Source organism: Stomoxys calcitrans, chromosome 1 (genome assembly GCF_963082655.1).
Source record: "Stomoxys calcitrans chromosome 1, idStoCalc2.1, whole genome shotgun sequence".
Classification (NCBI taxonomy): domain Eukaryota; kingdom Metazoa; phylum Arthropoda; class Insecta; order Diptera; family Muscidae; genus Stomoxys; species Stomoxys calcitrans.
Window position 1 is genome coordinate 149,984,909 of NC_081552.1, and position 16,860 is coordinate 150,001,768.

At 38.2% G+C, this 16,860-nt stretch overlaps 1 protein-coding gene across 2 annotated transcripts in view; it reads right to left on the reverse strand.

The window, feature by feature from the left end:
• The window catches only part of LOC106092180 (uncharacterized), a 34,645-nt gene continuing 17,785 nt past the window's right edge, over positions 1 to 16,860 (reverse strand). For both annotated transcript variants that reach the window (XM_059370311.1, XM_059370309.1), the window contains exons 3-7: positions 8,796 to 10,709; positions 2,769 to 2,971; positions 2,569 to 2,706; positions 2,075 to 2,500; positions 1 to 2,006 (exon numbers count right to left, since the gene is read on the reverse strand). In XM_059370311.1, coding sequence (XP_059226294.1) covers positions 84 to 2,006; positions 2,075 to 2,500; positions 2,569 to 2,706; positions 2,769 to 2,971; positions 8,796 to 10,709 — 4,604 coding nt within the window. In that variant the 3' untranslated portion in view covers positions 1 to 83. The remainder of the gene's footprint in view (positions 2,007 to 2,074; positions 2,501 to 2,568; positions 2,707 to 2,768; positions 2,972 to 8,795; positions 10,710 to 16,860) is intronic.

The window sequence follows — 16,860 nt, forward strand, 5'->3', positions numbered from 1 at the left end:
TGAACTAAAAGCGTATCTTCATACAAATGTTATTTATGTATGTATGTATTTAATAATAAAATGATAAACGATAAATTTTATTGTTATTTTCCTGTCAGTGCTGTATGGAGTTTTATTACAGCGAGGTAGTCGTTATATGAGAGTTGTCCACTTTTTGATTTTTGGTATACACGTCTTACTTTTTCCATTAGCTCTGGTCGAGAGGAGACGATAGGAATGCAGTCATCCAAATAGCGCATGGATTCGCGTGACCAAAATGTTGAAGGCAACTTTGAATCGAGAGTGTGGCTGCCTTTTCGTGACGAGGTCTTTGCACTTATCTCTTTTAGTAATGAAGCGCATGTATTTTTGCATTTTTCAGAAACTTGTTGTTGTTTTGATATGTCCAAAGCCGGATTTGCCAATGGTGGCGGAGGCATTATTTTGTTTTGTTGTCTCTTAGAAACGCTTGCAGGAGTAGCATTTGTAGCAGTGGACTTTGCCTTAACAGGCGTGCACATAACGTCCGAGCGTATGTTCTGGGAGACGGGAGTTTTGGCTGGCGATTGGAAAGTTGGAGAGCTCCCAGGCGTTTGGTTAAGCTTTCGCTTCAGATGTTTTGAATTTTTCGGTGTAATGGGAGTAGATTCCGTTTGTCGCTGCATGGAATATTCCCCACCACTAGTACTTGACATATCAGTGCGTGGATTTGATTGTTCTAGTTTTTCTCTCTGCTCGTCTGTTAAGCTTGTGTCCAAAATTTTATTGCCCAGTATTAGGGGATCTATCACAAGATTTGTTATTCGATTTTTCAATACAAGATTATTGTAGGTCTTTACAAGCTCTTGGTAATTGTCGTACCGGTATGAAGAAAATATGTATTTCCAATGCATTGAGATCTCTGTGCGCAATGGCAAAGGTGTCGACTCTTCCGAGCTGTAGTCGTTGATTAGAGTTTTTAGACTCGTTAAAAGCTTATCTAAATGAATGTTGCCGTCCTTTAGGCCAGCCTGGCCGACAAGTATCATATTCAAAGAGCGTCTGATTTTATCCGCAAGTTTACTGCCCGATTTAGACTGCTGCCGTTCGACATATTGCAAGCGTTTGAACAGATGGTTTGCATTTCCCAAGTTCGACGATAACTGATTTATATCGTCTCGCAGAAAACGAATAAGAACATCGATACGTTTTGGTATATTTGGCGTTGTTACATGTTTTTGCGCATCTTGATCTGCTATTTCCCGGTATTTCATTAGGAGTTCACGCTGAAACTTGTCCTGGTCATTGGGTAATCCAAAGATAACCAATACGTATCCAACGGAAGTGAAATCCAATCGAGCTTTCAAGTCACATCCTCTAGAACATTTGGCCAAAAAATTACGTCCCTCCACAGACAGTAAATATTTACTGTGGAAATTGTTCAAATAGATTTTGGCTTCGCATGGACAACCCGCTTCATCTACCTTTTCCTTTTTGCTAACACATTTGTTGCTGTTTTCCTCATCTTCTGATTCGGCAACGACAAATCTGTTTGAAATACCTTGCGGCTTTTTCGGTCGGCCATGTTTTTCATTGTCACATTCGAAAGTAGAGTCTGCCAGAGGTATAAAATCGGGCATTACTTCCATTTGAAATGGAAAATGATTACCTCTTTCCTTGTGCGCAACTGGCAATCGAATATCGGATTCTTTTTCAGCTATGTTCTCTGCTGCGACAGAGTGTTCCATTACTTTAAGGACGTTCGCCGATGTTGAAGGCAGATCGAAGTGCTCAGAAAAACTGTAATTCGAATCGGAGTCCAGTAGTTGCGGTGGATTATTTGAAGATGTAACGTTATTTGGAGGTTTAAAATTGGAAAATTTTGCACGGGCAGATGTAGTCGGAGTTACAACATTCAACTGAATGTCATCTTCGTCATGTACGGTGCTTTCAACTTCGCCAACAGAAGTTCCATCATCATCGTCAGCACTTGTAGTCACTTTGGGGCATTCTTGGTAGACACTGCCACTCGCACTTATTTCCTGAACCTGTGAAAATAATCAAATCGACAATACACTATGTTTACTTATTTCACTTTTTTCTCTATCAGACCTACCTGGTTAGGGGCTTCGCATATGTTGTTTACAAATTTCGTACTCTTATGCGACTGCTTGGGTTTCTTCGCTGAAACTCCCGAGGCGTCTATCCCCAAGGGACGTTTCCGTTTCAATAGGTAACCCATGCCTATAGCTTCTAAGAAACGTCCGTAATACTTCTCAGGTGATGTGAGTCCTGCCATATCAAAGCAATATTCCACAGTTGGTTCATACATTAAATTGAACCCAATGCCACCAAAAATAGTCTTTGTTACAATGTCATTGTATGATTTTTGGTGAGATTTAATTGTAGTTGCTATCGGGGGATATTCCAGATGCATAGCATTTCGACAAACATCAGACAAATGGCCACGATGACCACAAATGCTACAATATTTTTTTGTATTATAAACAATGCTATTTCTGGGATATGCATTTGGTTCAGTCTATACAAATATGGATTTGTTGTTATGTTGCATGAGTATGAGCTCAAAATCGAAACACACAATCTTACCGTTGCATAGTATCGTCTCCATTTGTCGGGGCAGAAGTCTATCGAATGGCCTCTAATTTTGCATATGGGACATATAAGTCGATTTTGGAATGAGCAGGCATTACAGCCCTTTAGAAAAACTTGGGTTTTATTGCCGCACTGTAGTTAGAAATTAGAATTGCTGTAGATAACGGTTGTGGTTGATGTTATTTCAAACTTACCCTCAGGCAGATTGTATTTGGACAACGAGGCTCCTGATGCCCACTCTGGCCGCACATATAGCAAATGAGAGGCTTCCTAGGTCGTTTGCAATGCGACCTAGCGTGACCAAATTCACAGCAATTGGTACACTTTAGATTATTAAAGCGTTTAACTGATTTTGTAAATCGGTCTTCCGTACATATCCGCCAAAGATTTTTATCAGCTGAGAAGAAAAGAAATGCAAAGCTTCGCAATTAGTATTCTATTTTGTTATGGATTTATTGTCTACACAACAAGATAATGCTCTTATAATTAGAGTGTAGATTTATTGTTATATGATATATCCGACTTTAGTAAGTTCACAATAAATAACTAGATGTAGCTTCACGATAAACGGCAGAAGAAATTCCTCTTCCCTTGTCGAATGGTACCGAAATAGTCGCCGTTTGAGTTTTTCTTATCAGTAAACTCTTTATGGGTTCGCTGATGGATGTGAAAACTAGACGAGGAGCCGACATCGATAGTGGCCACTCAACGTCTACGCCCAGCCGTCGTGAAAAGAACTCAAACTCAAACAAGTTCCACCTCTTGAACAAACTCAAACAAGTTCCACCCTGAAACAGTGCCCGAATACAAGGCAACATTAATGGAGAAGCTGCAAAATAACACCCATCCAAATTTGTAATTTGTTGAATGCTGGACGTGTGAGGTTGCAACAGTGATGGAATTTTAGTCGGTTTATCTTTGAAAGTCCGGTGACATAATGAAATGTTTTTCAGATCATTTGGCAAAGTATTCCATAATCTCGCCGAACGTATTGCAAGGATCTCTCAAATATAATATGATGAAAGCTTTCAATGCATTTTCGAATTTCGAGTTGAATTCAAGAATTGAAAGTATGGGCGAAGATAAATCTGTTCTCCATTCTTTATGGCATTATAGAAGAAGCACAAACATATAATATTTAGAAAGTGTTCAAAAGAACACCCAAGAAACTGATGAGAAACGTATTCATAATCCCGTGTACACCGACGACCCTAGATAATTCGCAGAATACCGTGAAAGCACTTTTGTAGTTTGTGAAGATTAGGTAAGGCATAAGCAATGAATGAGCCAATGTATATTTAATTTGGGTTGGTAAAATAACGTAAGCATAGTTACACGCATCAAAATACAACGGCTGCGTTGGCTAAGTCATGTTGTCAGAATGAATGAAGAAGCTCCAGCAAAGAAGTCTTTTGAAGGCAAACACGGTGGTACACGCAAACCGGGAAGACCAAAAGCCCGATGGAAATATTGTATGAAGTTGTGGGAGACACCTCGAAACTTGGTGTCAGAGATTTTAGAATGAGCGCAGAAGATCGAGGCGCTTGGAACGCTATTCTACGTTTAGCTGGTGGCACAAATATTCTGTCATAGCCAATTAAAGTAAAGTAAGAGTAAATAATACAATAATTTATTGTCTTTTTGGCGTTGAGACACCAATGTAATTTTTAGTGAATGTATACATGTAAGATTTATAACGAATAAAAAAAATACCTAATACTTTGGGATTACTAATGTAAATATATTATTTGCTTTATAATTTAAAATAAAATATAATCATTTTTACGTTAAAATACTGAATGAACAAAATTCAGTTATTTGTAGCGCAAGATATGCACATACATAGCCCAAGATATAATTATATCTTAGGCCAGATATAATTATATCCAAGGCCAGATATAATTATATCCAAAGTCATATATAATTATATATAGCAAATCTCTTTGGATATAATTATATATCGCAGATATAATTATCGCACATTCAATTATATATACCAACAGATATAATTATATATAGCATCAGATGTAGGTAAAAAAAATTGGATATGGCAGATCCATTTAGATCCAAATTTATCTTATCCCAGATATATTTGGATCTGACCATATAATTTTTTTTACTCCGGGAGCAAAATTTCACCGATTTATTATGGTATTGACCTATAAAAAAAACTTTTGAAACAAGGTGTTTATTGCTTTTATAACTTTGACATAGAAATTCGATTTTCTTTTGTATCTCGGCAAGCGATTGGTAAACAAGGCATACGTTGAACATAACTTTAATGGTACGATTTAAATTGTTATTTAATAGTATAAATTGTTCATTGACCACGATAATATCGTGTTCCCTTTCACACATACATATGTAATGCGAAGACTTGACATACGTCTCGCTTCTATCGTATACAGACACAAAGTAGCGTGGCTAGAAAAATAATTTTAATTTCATAATGAAACCCGATCACTACACTTATGACGAAAATAATAATGACGAAAATGTAATAATTTTAGGAGACTTTAACTGTGATAATTTAGATTCTAGAAGTACTTACGTCTTAAACTATCTTTAACTCGCTGCAATCTTTCCGTTCTCCACAACAACACTCCTACGCACTTCGACTTAGTTCGAAACTCTCTATCTCTTATTGATTACACTCTGGTGAGTTGCACCGCCTCCGTGATTCAGAGCAGCCAATTCAACTTTCCCGCACTTAATTCTAAACATGCATTCATGCTTTTGCAATATCGACTGCCTACCAGCAGTAATACTTTTTTCAAATCTTTTCGTGCTTACAGCTCTGTCAATATAGAAAGTTTGGTAAACGATATATTGCTTACTGACTTTTCGTCAATTTACTGTACTACTGATACGAACTTACAGCTATCAGTTTTAAATGAAAAACTCTATATTTGGTTTAACAGGCATGTTCCTGAGAAAACGAAAATAATTAGATATGGCGAACCAGAATGGTACAATAATAATAATGTGCGGCTAGCTATCCTCAACAGGGATTTGGCATATCGCGCTTCTATTGAAGAACCCTCTGCCAGTAATGACTTGCGGCTATGGCTCGTAATACTATAAGAAGTTAAAGGTTAAACGCTCATATGGTGCTCGTTTTTTGCTGGTTCCACAGATTCGAGAGAATTGTGGTCTAAAATACGCTCTACCGGCAGTCTTGATTCAGTTATATGTGATAGCAACTGTGATATAGATCCTAGTGTGTTGAATAATTATTTTACTTCTTCTACTTCTAACTACGTACCTGATTTTAGCCAAATAAATAGTTCTTACTCTGATAGCCGTAACAACACCCTTAACTTTAGAAATATATATCCGGACGAAATACAATGTGCAATATTTAGAATTAAGTCGAATGCTTTGGGAACCGATGGTATACCTATTCGACTTATTAAGTTAATCTTACCTTATATTCAGCAGCATATACTACATTCCTGTTGCATGGAAACTAGCTAGAGTTACTCCCCTACGGAAAAAAGACACTACCGGTCAAAGTTGTTCTGATTATCGTCCAATCTCCATTCTTCCAGCATTGTCGAATTCATTTGAAATAATAATAAGGGATCAATTTGTGGATCATCTTAATCATTTTTCATTGATTGACCCTTGTCAATCGGGTTTTAGAAAACACCACAGTACCACATCTCTTATGGTCAAACTTACTGATGCGATCAGGCGTGCTGTTGATAAAGGCGATCGCTGTATTCTTGCCGCACTTGACCTCAGCAAAGCTTTCGATTCTGTTGACCATAACATTCTTTTTTTTAAACTCTTTAAAAATTTCAATTTGTCGCATACCTCTTGTAGACTTCTTATGTCATTTTTGTCAAATCGCTCGCAGTATGTAGTCTATAGTGTTTCTAATGTTAATTCTATTTCTACTGGTGTACCCCAAGGTTCTGTCTTGGGACCTCTTTTGTTTATGCTCTATGTTAATGACGTTCGTTCTTGTGTACAACATGTAGTCTTAGCAAAATATGCCGATGATTTTCAGTTGTTAAGTACAGCTGACTCCGGTACGTTAGAAAGTTGCATCTCGAACCTTGATGAAGATATTGGACGAGTTTGTCAATGGGCTCGGTCAAATAACTTAACGATTAACATTGGTAAAACAAAATGCGTGGTATTCAATAGCTCACGTCATCACTACTCTCCTCAAAATATTATTGTTCAAAACAATGTTGTCACATCGACTGATACTATGACCTCATTGGGCTTTGTAATTGATTCGGATATTGTATTCTCCTTGCACATTGCACAAATCTGCTCCAAATTGAACTTTATACTTAAAAAGCTCTACAATTTGAATGTTATTTTACCCACACAAATAAAATATATGCTGGCTCATTCGTTGCTGATGCCTCATATATTGTATGGTGCTTAGGTATATTCCGGATCCAATAGGACTAATCTGCTTAGGCTTCAGAAGTTTTTCCACAGCATACTACGGTTTGTTTACGGTCGTCGTTGTAGACGAGACTATGAATACTTTGCGAAACAATTACTTGGCCGTTCTTTTGAGCACTTTCTCAATATTAGATGCCTCTGCTTTTTCTTCAATATCCTTAAGTACCGTGAACCCAGTTACCTTCTTCCTTACTTTCAATTCTTGCATTCGACCCGGAACTCTCAAATTCGTATTGAAAGTTTCAATCATGTTGTATTTGAAAGATTATTTGTAATTCGCTTGTCTAAGCTATGGAATACTCTTCCTTCTAGTCTTAAAAACATCTCAGTATGTCAACAAACTTTTAAGTCTAAGCTAATCCAACATTTCTTATAGGCAACTCAATTGAATTAATCTCACATTTGCTGCTTTTTCTTGGTGTTTGAGCGGATAATTGTGCGTTAGACTATGTTACTAATTTTTTTTTTAACAATTTTTTTTACATTCAATAAATTTGTTAGTTATTTATTTTAGTGATAGTATTATATTAGATTTTATTGGGTTGCCCAAAAAGTAATTGTCGGTAATATAGTAGTAATTTTTCAACGGCTTGTGACTCTGTAATTGCATTCTTTCTTCTGTCAGTTATCAGCTGTTACTTTCAGCTTGCTTTAGAAAAAAGTTTGTTTGTTTGGCGTCAATTTTAAAATGGGTACCACATGTATTGAAAGAAATTCATATAACAAGCCGAATCAACACTTGTGATATGCACCTTAAACGCAATGAATTCGATCCGTTTTTAAAACGAATCATAACTGGAGATGAAAAATGGATTGTTTACAACAACATTAGTCGAAAACGATCATGGTGAACCAGCTCAAACCACTTCAAAGGCTGATATCCACCAAAAGAAGGTTATGCTGTCTGTTTGGTGGGATTGGAAGGGTGTGGTATATTTTGAGCTGCTTCCAAGGAACCAAACGATTAATTCGGATGTTTACTGTCAACAATTGGACAAATTGAATACAGCCATCAAGGAGAAGCGACCAGAATTGGTCAATCGTAAAGGTGTCATATTCCACCAGGACAACGCTAGACCGCACACATTTTTGGTTACTCGCCAAAAACTGAGTGAGCTTGGCTGGGAACTTTTGATGCATCCACCATATAGCCCTGACCTTGCACCATCAGACTACCATTTATTTCGATCTTTGCAGAACTCCTTAAATGGTAAAACTTTCGGCAATGATGAGGCTATAAAATCGCACTTGGTTCAGATTTTTGCAGATAAAGGCCAGAAGTTCTATGTGCGTGGAATACTAAATTTGCCAGGAAGATGGCAAAAGGTTATCGAACAAAATGGCAATTATATATTTGATTAAAGTTCATTCTAAGTTTTATTAAAAATGCATTTATTGTACTTTCTTTTAAAAAAATCCGCAATTACTTTTTAGGCAACCCAATAGTATTGATTTTTGTATTATAAAAACCTGAAAGTGTTCCAATCTATCAATGTAAAGCCGGGTGGGCGATGTTTGATTAATAAAAATGAATGAATGAATGAAAAATACTCTATGTGCAATTGGAACCCAAATAATCCGACAGATTGCCTACACATGCATGCAAAACATATTCTTAAAGGTTTTTAAAAGTATGATTGTTTGTACAAATTTTGGGCAATATGCACATCCAGATTATGTGGCTTATGCTGTCAATTCGCTTTGCCGATAGATGTATGTATGTGTAACTCCTTAAATTGTTTCCAACTTCACTCAAGATTCTATTTAACAAACTCATTTACAATTGTACTTACGATTCATGTTTTGCAAAACTTCCGCCAATTCAAAATCGTCACCTTTCCATGAGGCTTCGTAAAATTTCCGCATTTCACTGCTCCATCCTATACCTCCATTTGAAAATGGCCCTCTGGCAAAAACAATGTTATAAATGGGCGAGCCATTCTTTGCTCTTTGCCGTGCGGGCTTATTGGGGGAAGGCAATTGGGATTTATCGGCGACATAAGTGACAACTTGAGCGTTGTTTTCATTCGGCACAGATTTGTAAATGATGTTTTTGTTTCGGCTTTCTCGACACTTATAAGCTCTAGTTTCATCGTTACGCTTTGCAAATTGTTCCTGCTCACTGTCCTCCATTTTATCTATGGTACTAAGCACATCATTTAAATCGTTACAAACTTCTTTTGGTACTGCAGCAGCTTCAACTGAAATCTCTGGTACAGTCATATCGTTTTCACCAAGGATTTTCTCTGCGATTTCTCGTGCCGACGGAGCATTTTCGTCATCATCACTATCTGCCGCACTTTTTTCATCATCCTGTCCCTGCACCAAAGTATTGAGTTTTGCTATAAAATCACCATCTGACATGTGACCTTTTGTTGCACCAGACTTGGGCGATTTATTTGATGCAGGTGAACTAATCGATAATGTTCGGCTGACTTTACGTATTTTTCGCTCAACTGCTGGACCACGTGATATGAATGGTATTTCGGTTCGTTCAGCACCCGAACTAGAGTCGCTCTTGCTATCACTACTGAATTGTGTGTTTTCATAGTTTACGTCCGATCCTTTATTGCTGCTGGAGGCGCGACGCTTTCGCAACCGTTTGGTGCGTATTGGAACAGATGTTATATCCTCCAATTCATCGGAAGTTGTGTCAATTTGTCTTATGACAGTTAATTTCGATGCTCCCTTAGAATAAACACTATCTGTAATGTCCGATTCGCTCTCGTAAACATCTAGTGCTCTAAATTGAGACTGTTCAACGCGATAGTCCTTTTTGGCTGCTGCTCCTGAGGAACTCGGAGTTGCAATTTTTGAAGAACCGCTTTTAACTAAATAATTCACAATGTTATCAAGTTTCTTTTGTTCGCATCCTTCTGCCCCCATGTTCTTGCCGCCAGAATGTTGTGGCTTTTCTAACAAACTATGCATATCTGAAGTGAGCAAGAGGAGATCTTCATCATCAGCCATACCACTCGTTTCAAGCAAACGACTTTTATCATTTTGACCAATAAAATCATCTGAAGATTGAATCGAGCAAGGCGAAGTGCAACGAGATGAGTTGTCAAGACGCTTTTCACCGACTTCGCATGCCGTAAGACCTTGTTGTGTTGTTTGTAGGGGCTTTATGAAACTTGAAGACGTTGTCATTTCCACATCTGCCGAATCCAAAGCGTTCTCCTCTGGTTGCAATACTGGTGAGTCAGTTTTTTTCTTCTTTCCATCTTTGTCACAGCCCTCGTCATCACTATCGTCCACTGTAAATGTCGGAGGAGGTGGCACAGGAATTACGACAACATCGCTACTGTCTGTGTCATCAGAAGAGACAAGGTCAATTATATCAGATGCTATTGTATTTTGTTTTTTTGTTCCCGTCTTTGCCTTTTTCGATTTATGCTTTTTGTTTTCCAAACGTTTAGCTTTAATCAATTTTTGTTGCTGTTTAAAGAATGGACCTTCCTTGGGTTTTATGCAGAGCTCATCCATCTGTTTGATACTTGTCTTGGAGTCCAAAAGTTTGTTATTTCGTTTCATCCATTCAGCAACTGGATTACGCTTTATATTTGATTTGTGTCTAGCCATCTTAGGCAATGGACTCTGAACGGCGTTTGAGGGATCATTTCGTCTATGTTCACTACTTTGTTGCATACCAGGCAATGCATCTCCAGAAGTTGTGCTTTCATTGGAAATTTCCATATTCGGAAAGTCTGTAAATAAAAAAAATAGTTTCTAGTTAAATATAGATTTTTTTTTATTTTATTTTCTGAATTTTGTAATTTTAAAGCCCTATAAGAGCCCATTCAATATAATAAGCACTACGCTCAAACATAAAACTTCTCAAATTAATTATATGAAATATAAAAATTGGTAACTTAAGCTAAATTAAAAGTTTTATTTCGATATGTAACATTGGCATAATTGAAAACACGCAAGGAGTTAGGAAGTAAATTAAATTGACGTGTTACTCTTATAGATGTGTGGAACTCTGTAGAGGGTCCACCCATACAAATAATGAGCTGCGAGTTTAGAGAGGACATCTTTACGCTGCGTTTTGTGTCCGCGGAATGTATTGATACCGTCAAACAGCTCGTCAGAGGTATTCACGCTCCCTGGGGGGGCGCAAAGCTCGACCTTGTGAGAAAGGTGGATATCCCCCAGCTCACAAAGGCTACGGTCTTCACCAAGGGATGGGGCAGTAAATTTGCGACGAAACGCATGTTGGGATTCTTGAGCAATCAAAACGAAGGTTAGGTCGCAGAGAAGTGGGAGGTCTTCCACAGGGAAGAGAAGGAGGAAGGAACTCTCTTTGTAGTTGGCATTGATCAAGTCTCCGTGACAAGTTTGGCTAAGACTAAAGGCATGGCGCACTACGGGAGCAAAGCTGTCTTTTTCAAGATTGGGAAGACTAGGATAGGCCTGCGACACCAGGCCGTGCAGTAGCAGGTGACTCAACACCGCCCAACAAACAGGAGGCCGACAACGAGACAATCACGGCATCTCTCAATATTGGAAAGACTAGGAGAAGCAATGATCCTAATACTAAATTATTAGGCAGTGCAGTGGCGAAAGACCCAACAAAGCCTAACAAACAGGAACCCGACGACGGACCCATCACTGACTTAAAGATTCGTAATACTGGGATAGGTAAAGATCCTAATATTGAAACATTAGGCAGCGCAGCTACAGGCGACTCAATGCAACCCAACGAACAGGGAGCCGATGATGGTACCATCACCTACTCCTAAGAAGTCCATTCACTTAAGATTTGGAAGGCAAAGATGCTAGTATTGAAACACCAGGTAGAACAGGGAATGGAAACCCAATAAAGCTTAACGAACAGGGACCCGACGATGGAACCATTACCGACTTTATAAAAAGTCAGTAGACTAGACTAGGCAATGAACCTAAAACGACGAACTTTCGTATCCCCTTTGTACACTTTTCAACAGTTCATTAAAGCATGTATATCTGCCGGAATTGTGGAAGCAATCTTATATAAGACCGTTATTTAAAGCCGGAAATCGCAATGAATTATCGAATTACAGGGGCATTTCAATTTTGAATGATATTCCGAAGCTATTAGAGAAAATTCTGACTGACACTATTTCACATCAAGTCTCTTCTATATTGTCTCTCTACCAACATGGGTTCCGGAAATCGAAATCGACGATAACAAATATTTTAGAATTTACTTATTTGATCAACGATGGCTTTAGGGAACGCTACCAAACGGATACTATATATACCGACTTTAGTAAAGCATTTGATAAAGTCAACCACAACCTTCTGTTAAGGAAAATAGATCTTATTGGTTTCAGTCCATCTTTACTAAAGTGGATCAGATCATATCTGACTGAACGTACTCAAAGAGTTAAATTTGGTACTGCAGTTTCCAAATCAATTGTTGTCTCTTCTGGTGTTCCACAGAGTAGCAACTTGGCCCTGTGCTGTTTTGTTTGTTCATAAACGATCTCCCTTTTACTTTAAAGCACTCGAATATTTTGATATATGCAGATGATGTAAAGATCTTCAGATCAACGAGAGACTCTGATGAACAATGTAATCTTCAAGAATAACCTCTCTTGAAACTAGCTACTTTTTGGGTTCCAATCAACTTGAAGTAGTCTATAGCTTTAGGGACCTTGGATTTCTTCAAGATCAACGCTTAAACTTCCATCAACACATCTCAATGGTTGTAAACAAAGCACGTAGTGCTCTTGGCTTCATGAAACGCTGGAGTAAAGAACTTAATGATTTCTCTGTGACGAAAAACTTATATACGTCGGTAGTTAGAAGTAATCTCGAGTACGGTTCAGTGGTATGGGATCCGTACTACAATATTCATTCTGATTTGATAGAATCAGTTCAAAAACAATTTCTACTATTTTGTCTCCGTCGAAATGGGTGGGACAGAAGTTCATTACCTTCGTATGAGTAACGGTTTAAATCTTATAAAGCTTCCTACATTAAAAAGTCGTAGAACCATGCTAAACATTACGTTTTTGACTAAATTAATTCATGGTCAAATAGATTCCTGCTTTCTTTTGAGTCCAATTTTCTTTAACGTTCCTATCAGACCTACCAGATATTTAGATCTTTTGAAAATTTCTTCTCTTTAATCAACTGAAAGATAAAATAGATCTATCTGAGAATCGAGAAAGTTTAAAAAGGAATACAAGTTAATACATTTCTAAATATATTGTTATAAGTCTGTAAGGGTATTTATTATCTATAGACTTAAAAAAAAAACAGATAGCTGCCACCAAATCTTTAAGTGAATACTGAGCTGACTGACGGTCGATGGAGAAATGATTCCGCCCATCAAGTGTCCCAAAATACTTGGCGTCACATTTGACAGCCCTTACACATTCTCCCCACATGTCACAGCAATTTACGATAAAGTCAAAAGATGAAACAAGGTCCTCAAGTCACTTGCCGGCACCACTTGGGGTGCAGATAGAGAAACCTTGTTGACAACGTACAAAGTAATTGGATGGTCTGTGGTAAGTTATGCAGCGCCAGTGTGGTCTCGTCAGCTTTGTGACACGCAGTGGAATAATATTCATATCTGTCAGAATGCCGATTGTAACCAGGGACCACACGACCACACTCGACTCAGGCCCAGGTCCCTGAGGACGCACCCCACCTTAGTCGCACAGTTCCCGGGTCTTGACACTCAACAGAATCAAGTAGACGAAAGATAGAACACAACAAACTGCTACAACAACAACGAGATTTAAAGATTTTGTTAGATTTCTACATTTAACAAAATCATTGAAGGAACAACCAATAAAGCTTTTAACAAACGGCGAAATATGAGTTTAACCTTCAACATGTGACTTGCAGTGGCGCCAGTATATACCGCAAGGCAATACCAGTCGTTCCTTAATATATCGAGGTAATACTAAGTCAGTGCTATAAAGTTGGCGCAAACCTAGAGTTATCTTGGCGACAACACTATCAATGTACAAATCGAATGACAATTTATTTATTTAATCAATCCGAACCCAAGTGGGGTGTATGTTGATACAAATTTAAACAAAATAGGGATTAATGCGTCTTTACATAATACTTGAATATATAGTTATGAACAATTTTTAATTTTTAGTATAAAATTTTAATGAAGCACATCCTTTTAACAACAATATAATACATGTTTATGAAACGTAAAGGTGATGTGTTAATTGTCAATGAGTGAATAAAATTAGATTCTTTAATTAGGTTGTTGTTGTTGTAGCAGTGTATTGTACACCGAGGCGGCAGCCCTTGCCGATGAAGGATTCCATCGGATCAATCCGGTACGTACAACCGGTTGCCATGGGATTGTTTAATTAGGTTAATTATTTAATATTTAGTTGTTTTGAATGTTGGAGATTGGTCTTTTTTTTAATGTGCTAGAACATACTGAAAAATATTTTATATCAGCAGGTAGATTATTCCCGAGCCTTCCAATGCGAATAACGAAAGCTTTTTCGAAATTATTGTGGGTAAAATACTAGTTGAGAGTTTCTAGTAGTATTTAAAAAGTGAAAGTGCGATAAAAGATAGGAGGGCTGGCGGCGTTTAATAACGTTAAAATAGACACAGAGACATCTAGTGTCCAAAAACCGTTCAAAAGTACAACCGAGAAATTCCTTGGTAAAATGAAGGTTGTCACGTCTACAGCTTTTTTCCATAAATAAACCGGAGAAAGCTTCGAGGGCAAGGTTGCAATCTGGTGATGTAAAACCAATTTGATCCCATGTAAACTTCGGCACCATATAAAATATGAGGCATGAGCAACGATTATGCTAACGTATATTTAATTTGAGTTGGTAGTATCACATTTAGACTGTAAAGTTTCTTAAGAATTAAATTCAGTTTCGTACAAATATGAGATATGAGATGTAAACGAAAGATCACTATGAAGTTCGAAGCCAAGGGAGTTTAAAGAAGAAGATGAACTAACTACATTATTCTGGACAATTACACTGTTTTCTGCATGATCGTCCAAAAGTATATACAAGTACTGAATATTATGGACAAATCCTATTTCATTTCCATTAAAAACCAGCCTCACGCCTGGCGTATCATTCGTTCCGAAAAAAAGAGCCTTAGTCTTTGCCGCATTCACAGACAGACAATTCGCAGACATCCATGAAGCCAAGGAAGGCAAGGCCAAATCAATCTTCGATTAAAGAACGTTCAAAGAGCGACGGTTGTCTACAAACACTATCTGAACATCGTCCGCATATGTCTATGGGGTACAAGTTCAAAATCAAAATCAAAGTAGGAGGGGACCGAGTACAGATCCTTGAGGAACTCCGCTGTTAACCGGCAGTGAAGATAAAGTTATATTACCTATCTGAACAAATTGCTTTCTATCAACCAATTAGGAAAACAAAAGTTTACAAGATCTTTACCAAGACCGTAAACTGTGAACAGCTTCTTAATCAACTTAACCACCTGATCGAAGGCCTTCTCTAGATCCAAGGTGAGTAAAATACAGATATTGTGACCTGCCACGCAATTCCGAATTTGGTCGGTAGGACCTAAAATCAACATGGACGTCCCTCTAGCCTTCCTGAATCTGCATTGGCAATCATGTAAAAACGAACTGCGGTCAATGTAGGTCACAAGTTGTTTCTTCAAAACATGTTCCAAAGCACAGGGAGTAATGCTATAGGTCTATATTCCGATACATTAACAGTGCTGCTCGGTTTCCTTACAGGGTTAATCCTAGCAATCTTCCAGCTGTTTGGATATATGGAGGTCATGTTTATGTTATTAGCCAAAAGAAGAAAATAAATGGGAAAATTATCTTTGTTAAAGGTTTGAAATTGAAGAAGGACAATAGATCAATAATGTAGGTTTTCATTATTCTTGTTGTATCACATTTTTATGTGGAGGTGGTGATCCTCATCAAGCTTCTGTATGTGAGCAAACTCGTTCCGGTCCAAAGGACCGATCGGCCATTGGTTATTTAAAAGCGCCAAAAATTAAATTTTATTTATTTATTTGTAATTAATCAATCAAACTGCTTTAGTGGAATATACATTGACAGAACGGAAGTTTCATAATAACCCTCCTTGTCATATTGAGCATCATAGGCACTTAGTATTTGTGCCAGAGCAGGTGCTGTCCGGCCCTCACTGAGACTCTCCGCTCGATAACGCTGATTGTCCGCGACTGCCATTGCAGCTACTCCGGGTGGAGCATTCCACTATCCGCAATCTGTGAACGCGCTCTGTAGCTCGTAGCTCGCAGTTAAGCCTCCCGTGACAGCAATGAACACCACACAGATCATACCTCAATATTCCAGCCTGTGTGGCGCTCTCAGCTATCGTAGCGGCGTACAAAAAAAGCTAAACATCAAGGGAGAGAAAATGAAAGATAATACAGCAAAGCACATATTAACTCAAAGAAACATATGGAACTCAGATGCGTGTTCACACAGTTGTCGTTTTTATAGCCACATTTGCATGGCTCGTCAAGCTCCTGTAGATGGGCAAGCCCGTTCCAGTCCATAGGGATTATCGCCGCTGGAACATGATGGTCATTGGTTATTTAAAGGCACCAATAACTCGCCTTGTCATATCGGCCAGGCACTCAGTACTTAGCAAGAGCCGGTGCCGCCCGTCCTCTCACTGACACCTCCGATTGTCCACGATTGCAACCGAAGCTACTCCGTATAGAGCATTTCATTATCCGCAACCTGTGGACGCACCCCGTAGCTCAAAGCTTGACTTCATCGTTATAACAATGAACACCACATAAATCGGAGCTCAGGGTTCCAGCTCGTGTGGTGCTCATTGTTATCCCGTTACCGTATACAGCTTCGTAGTTCATCTGACAAATTTCGTTCATGAAGGTCTTGAC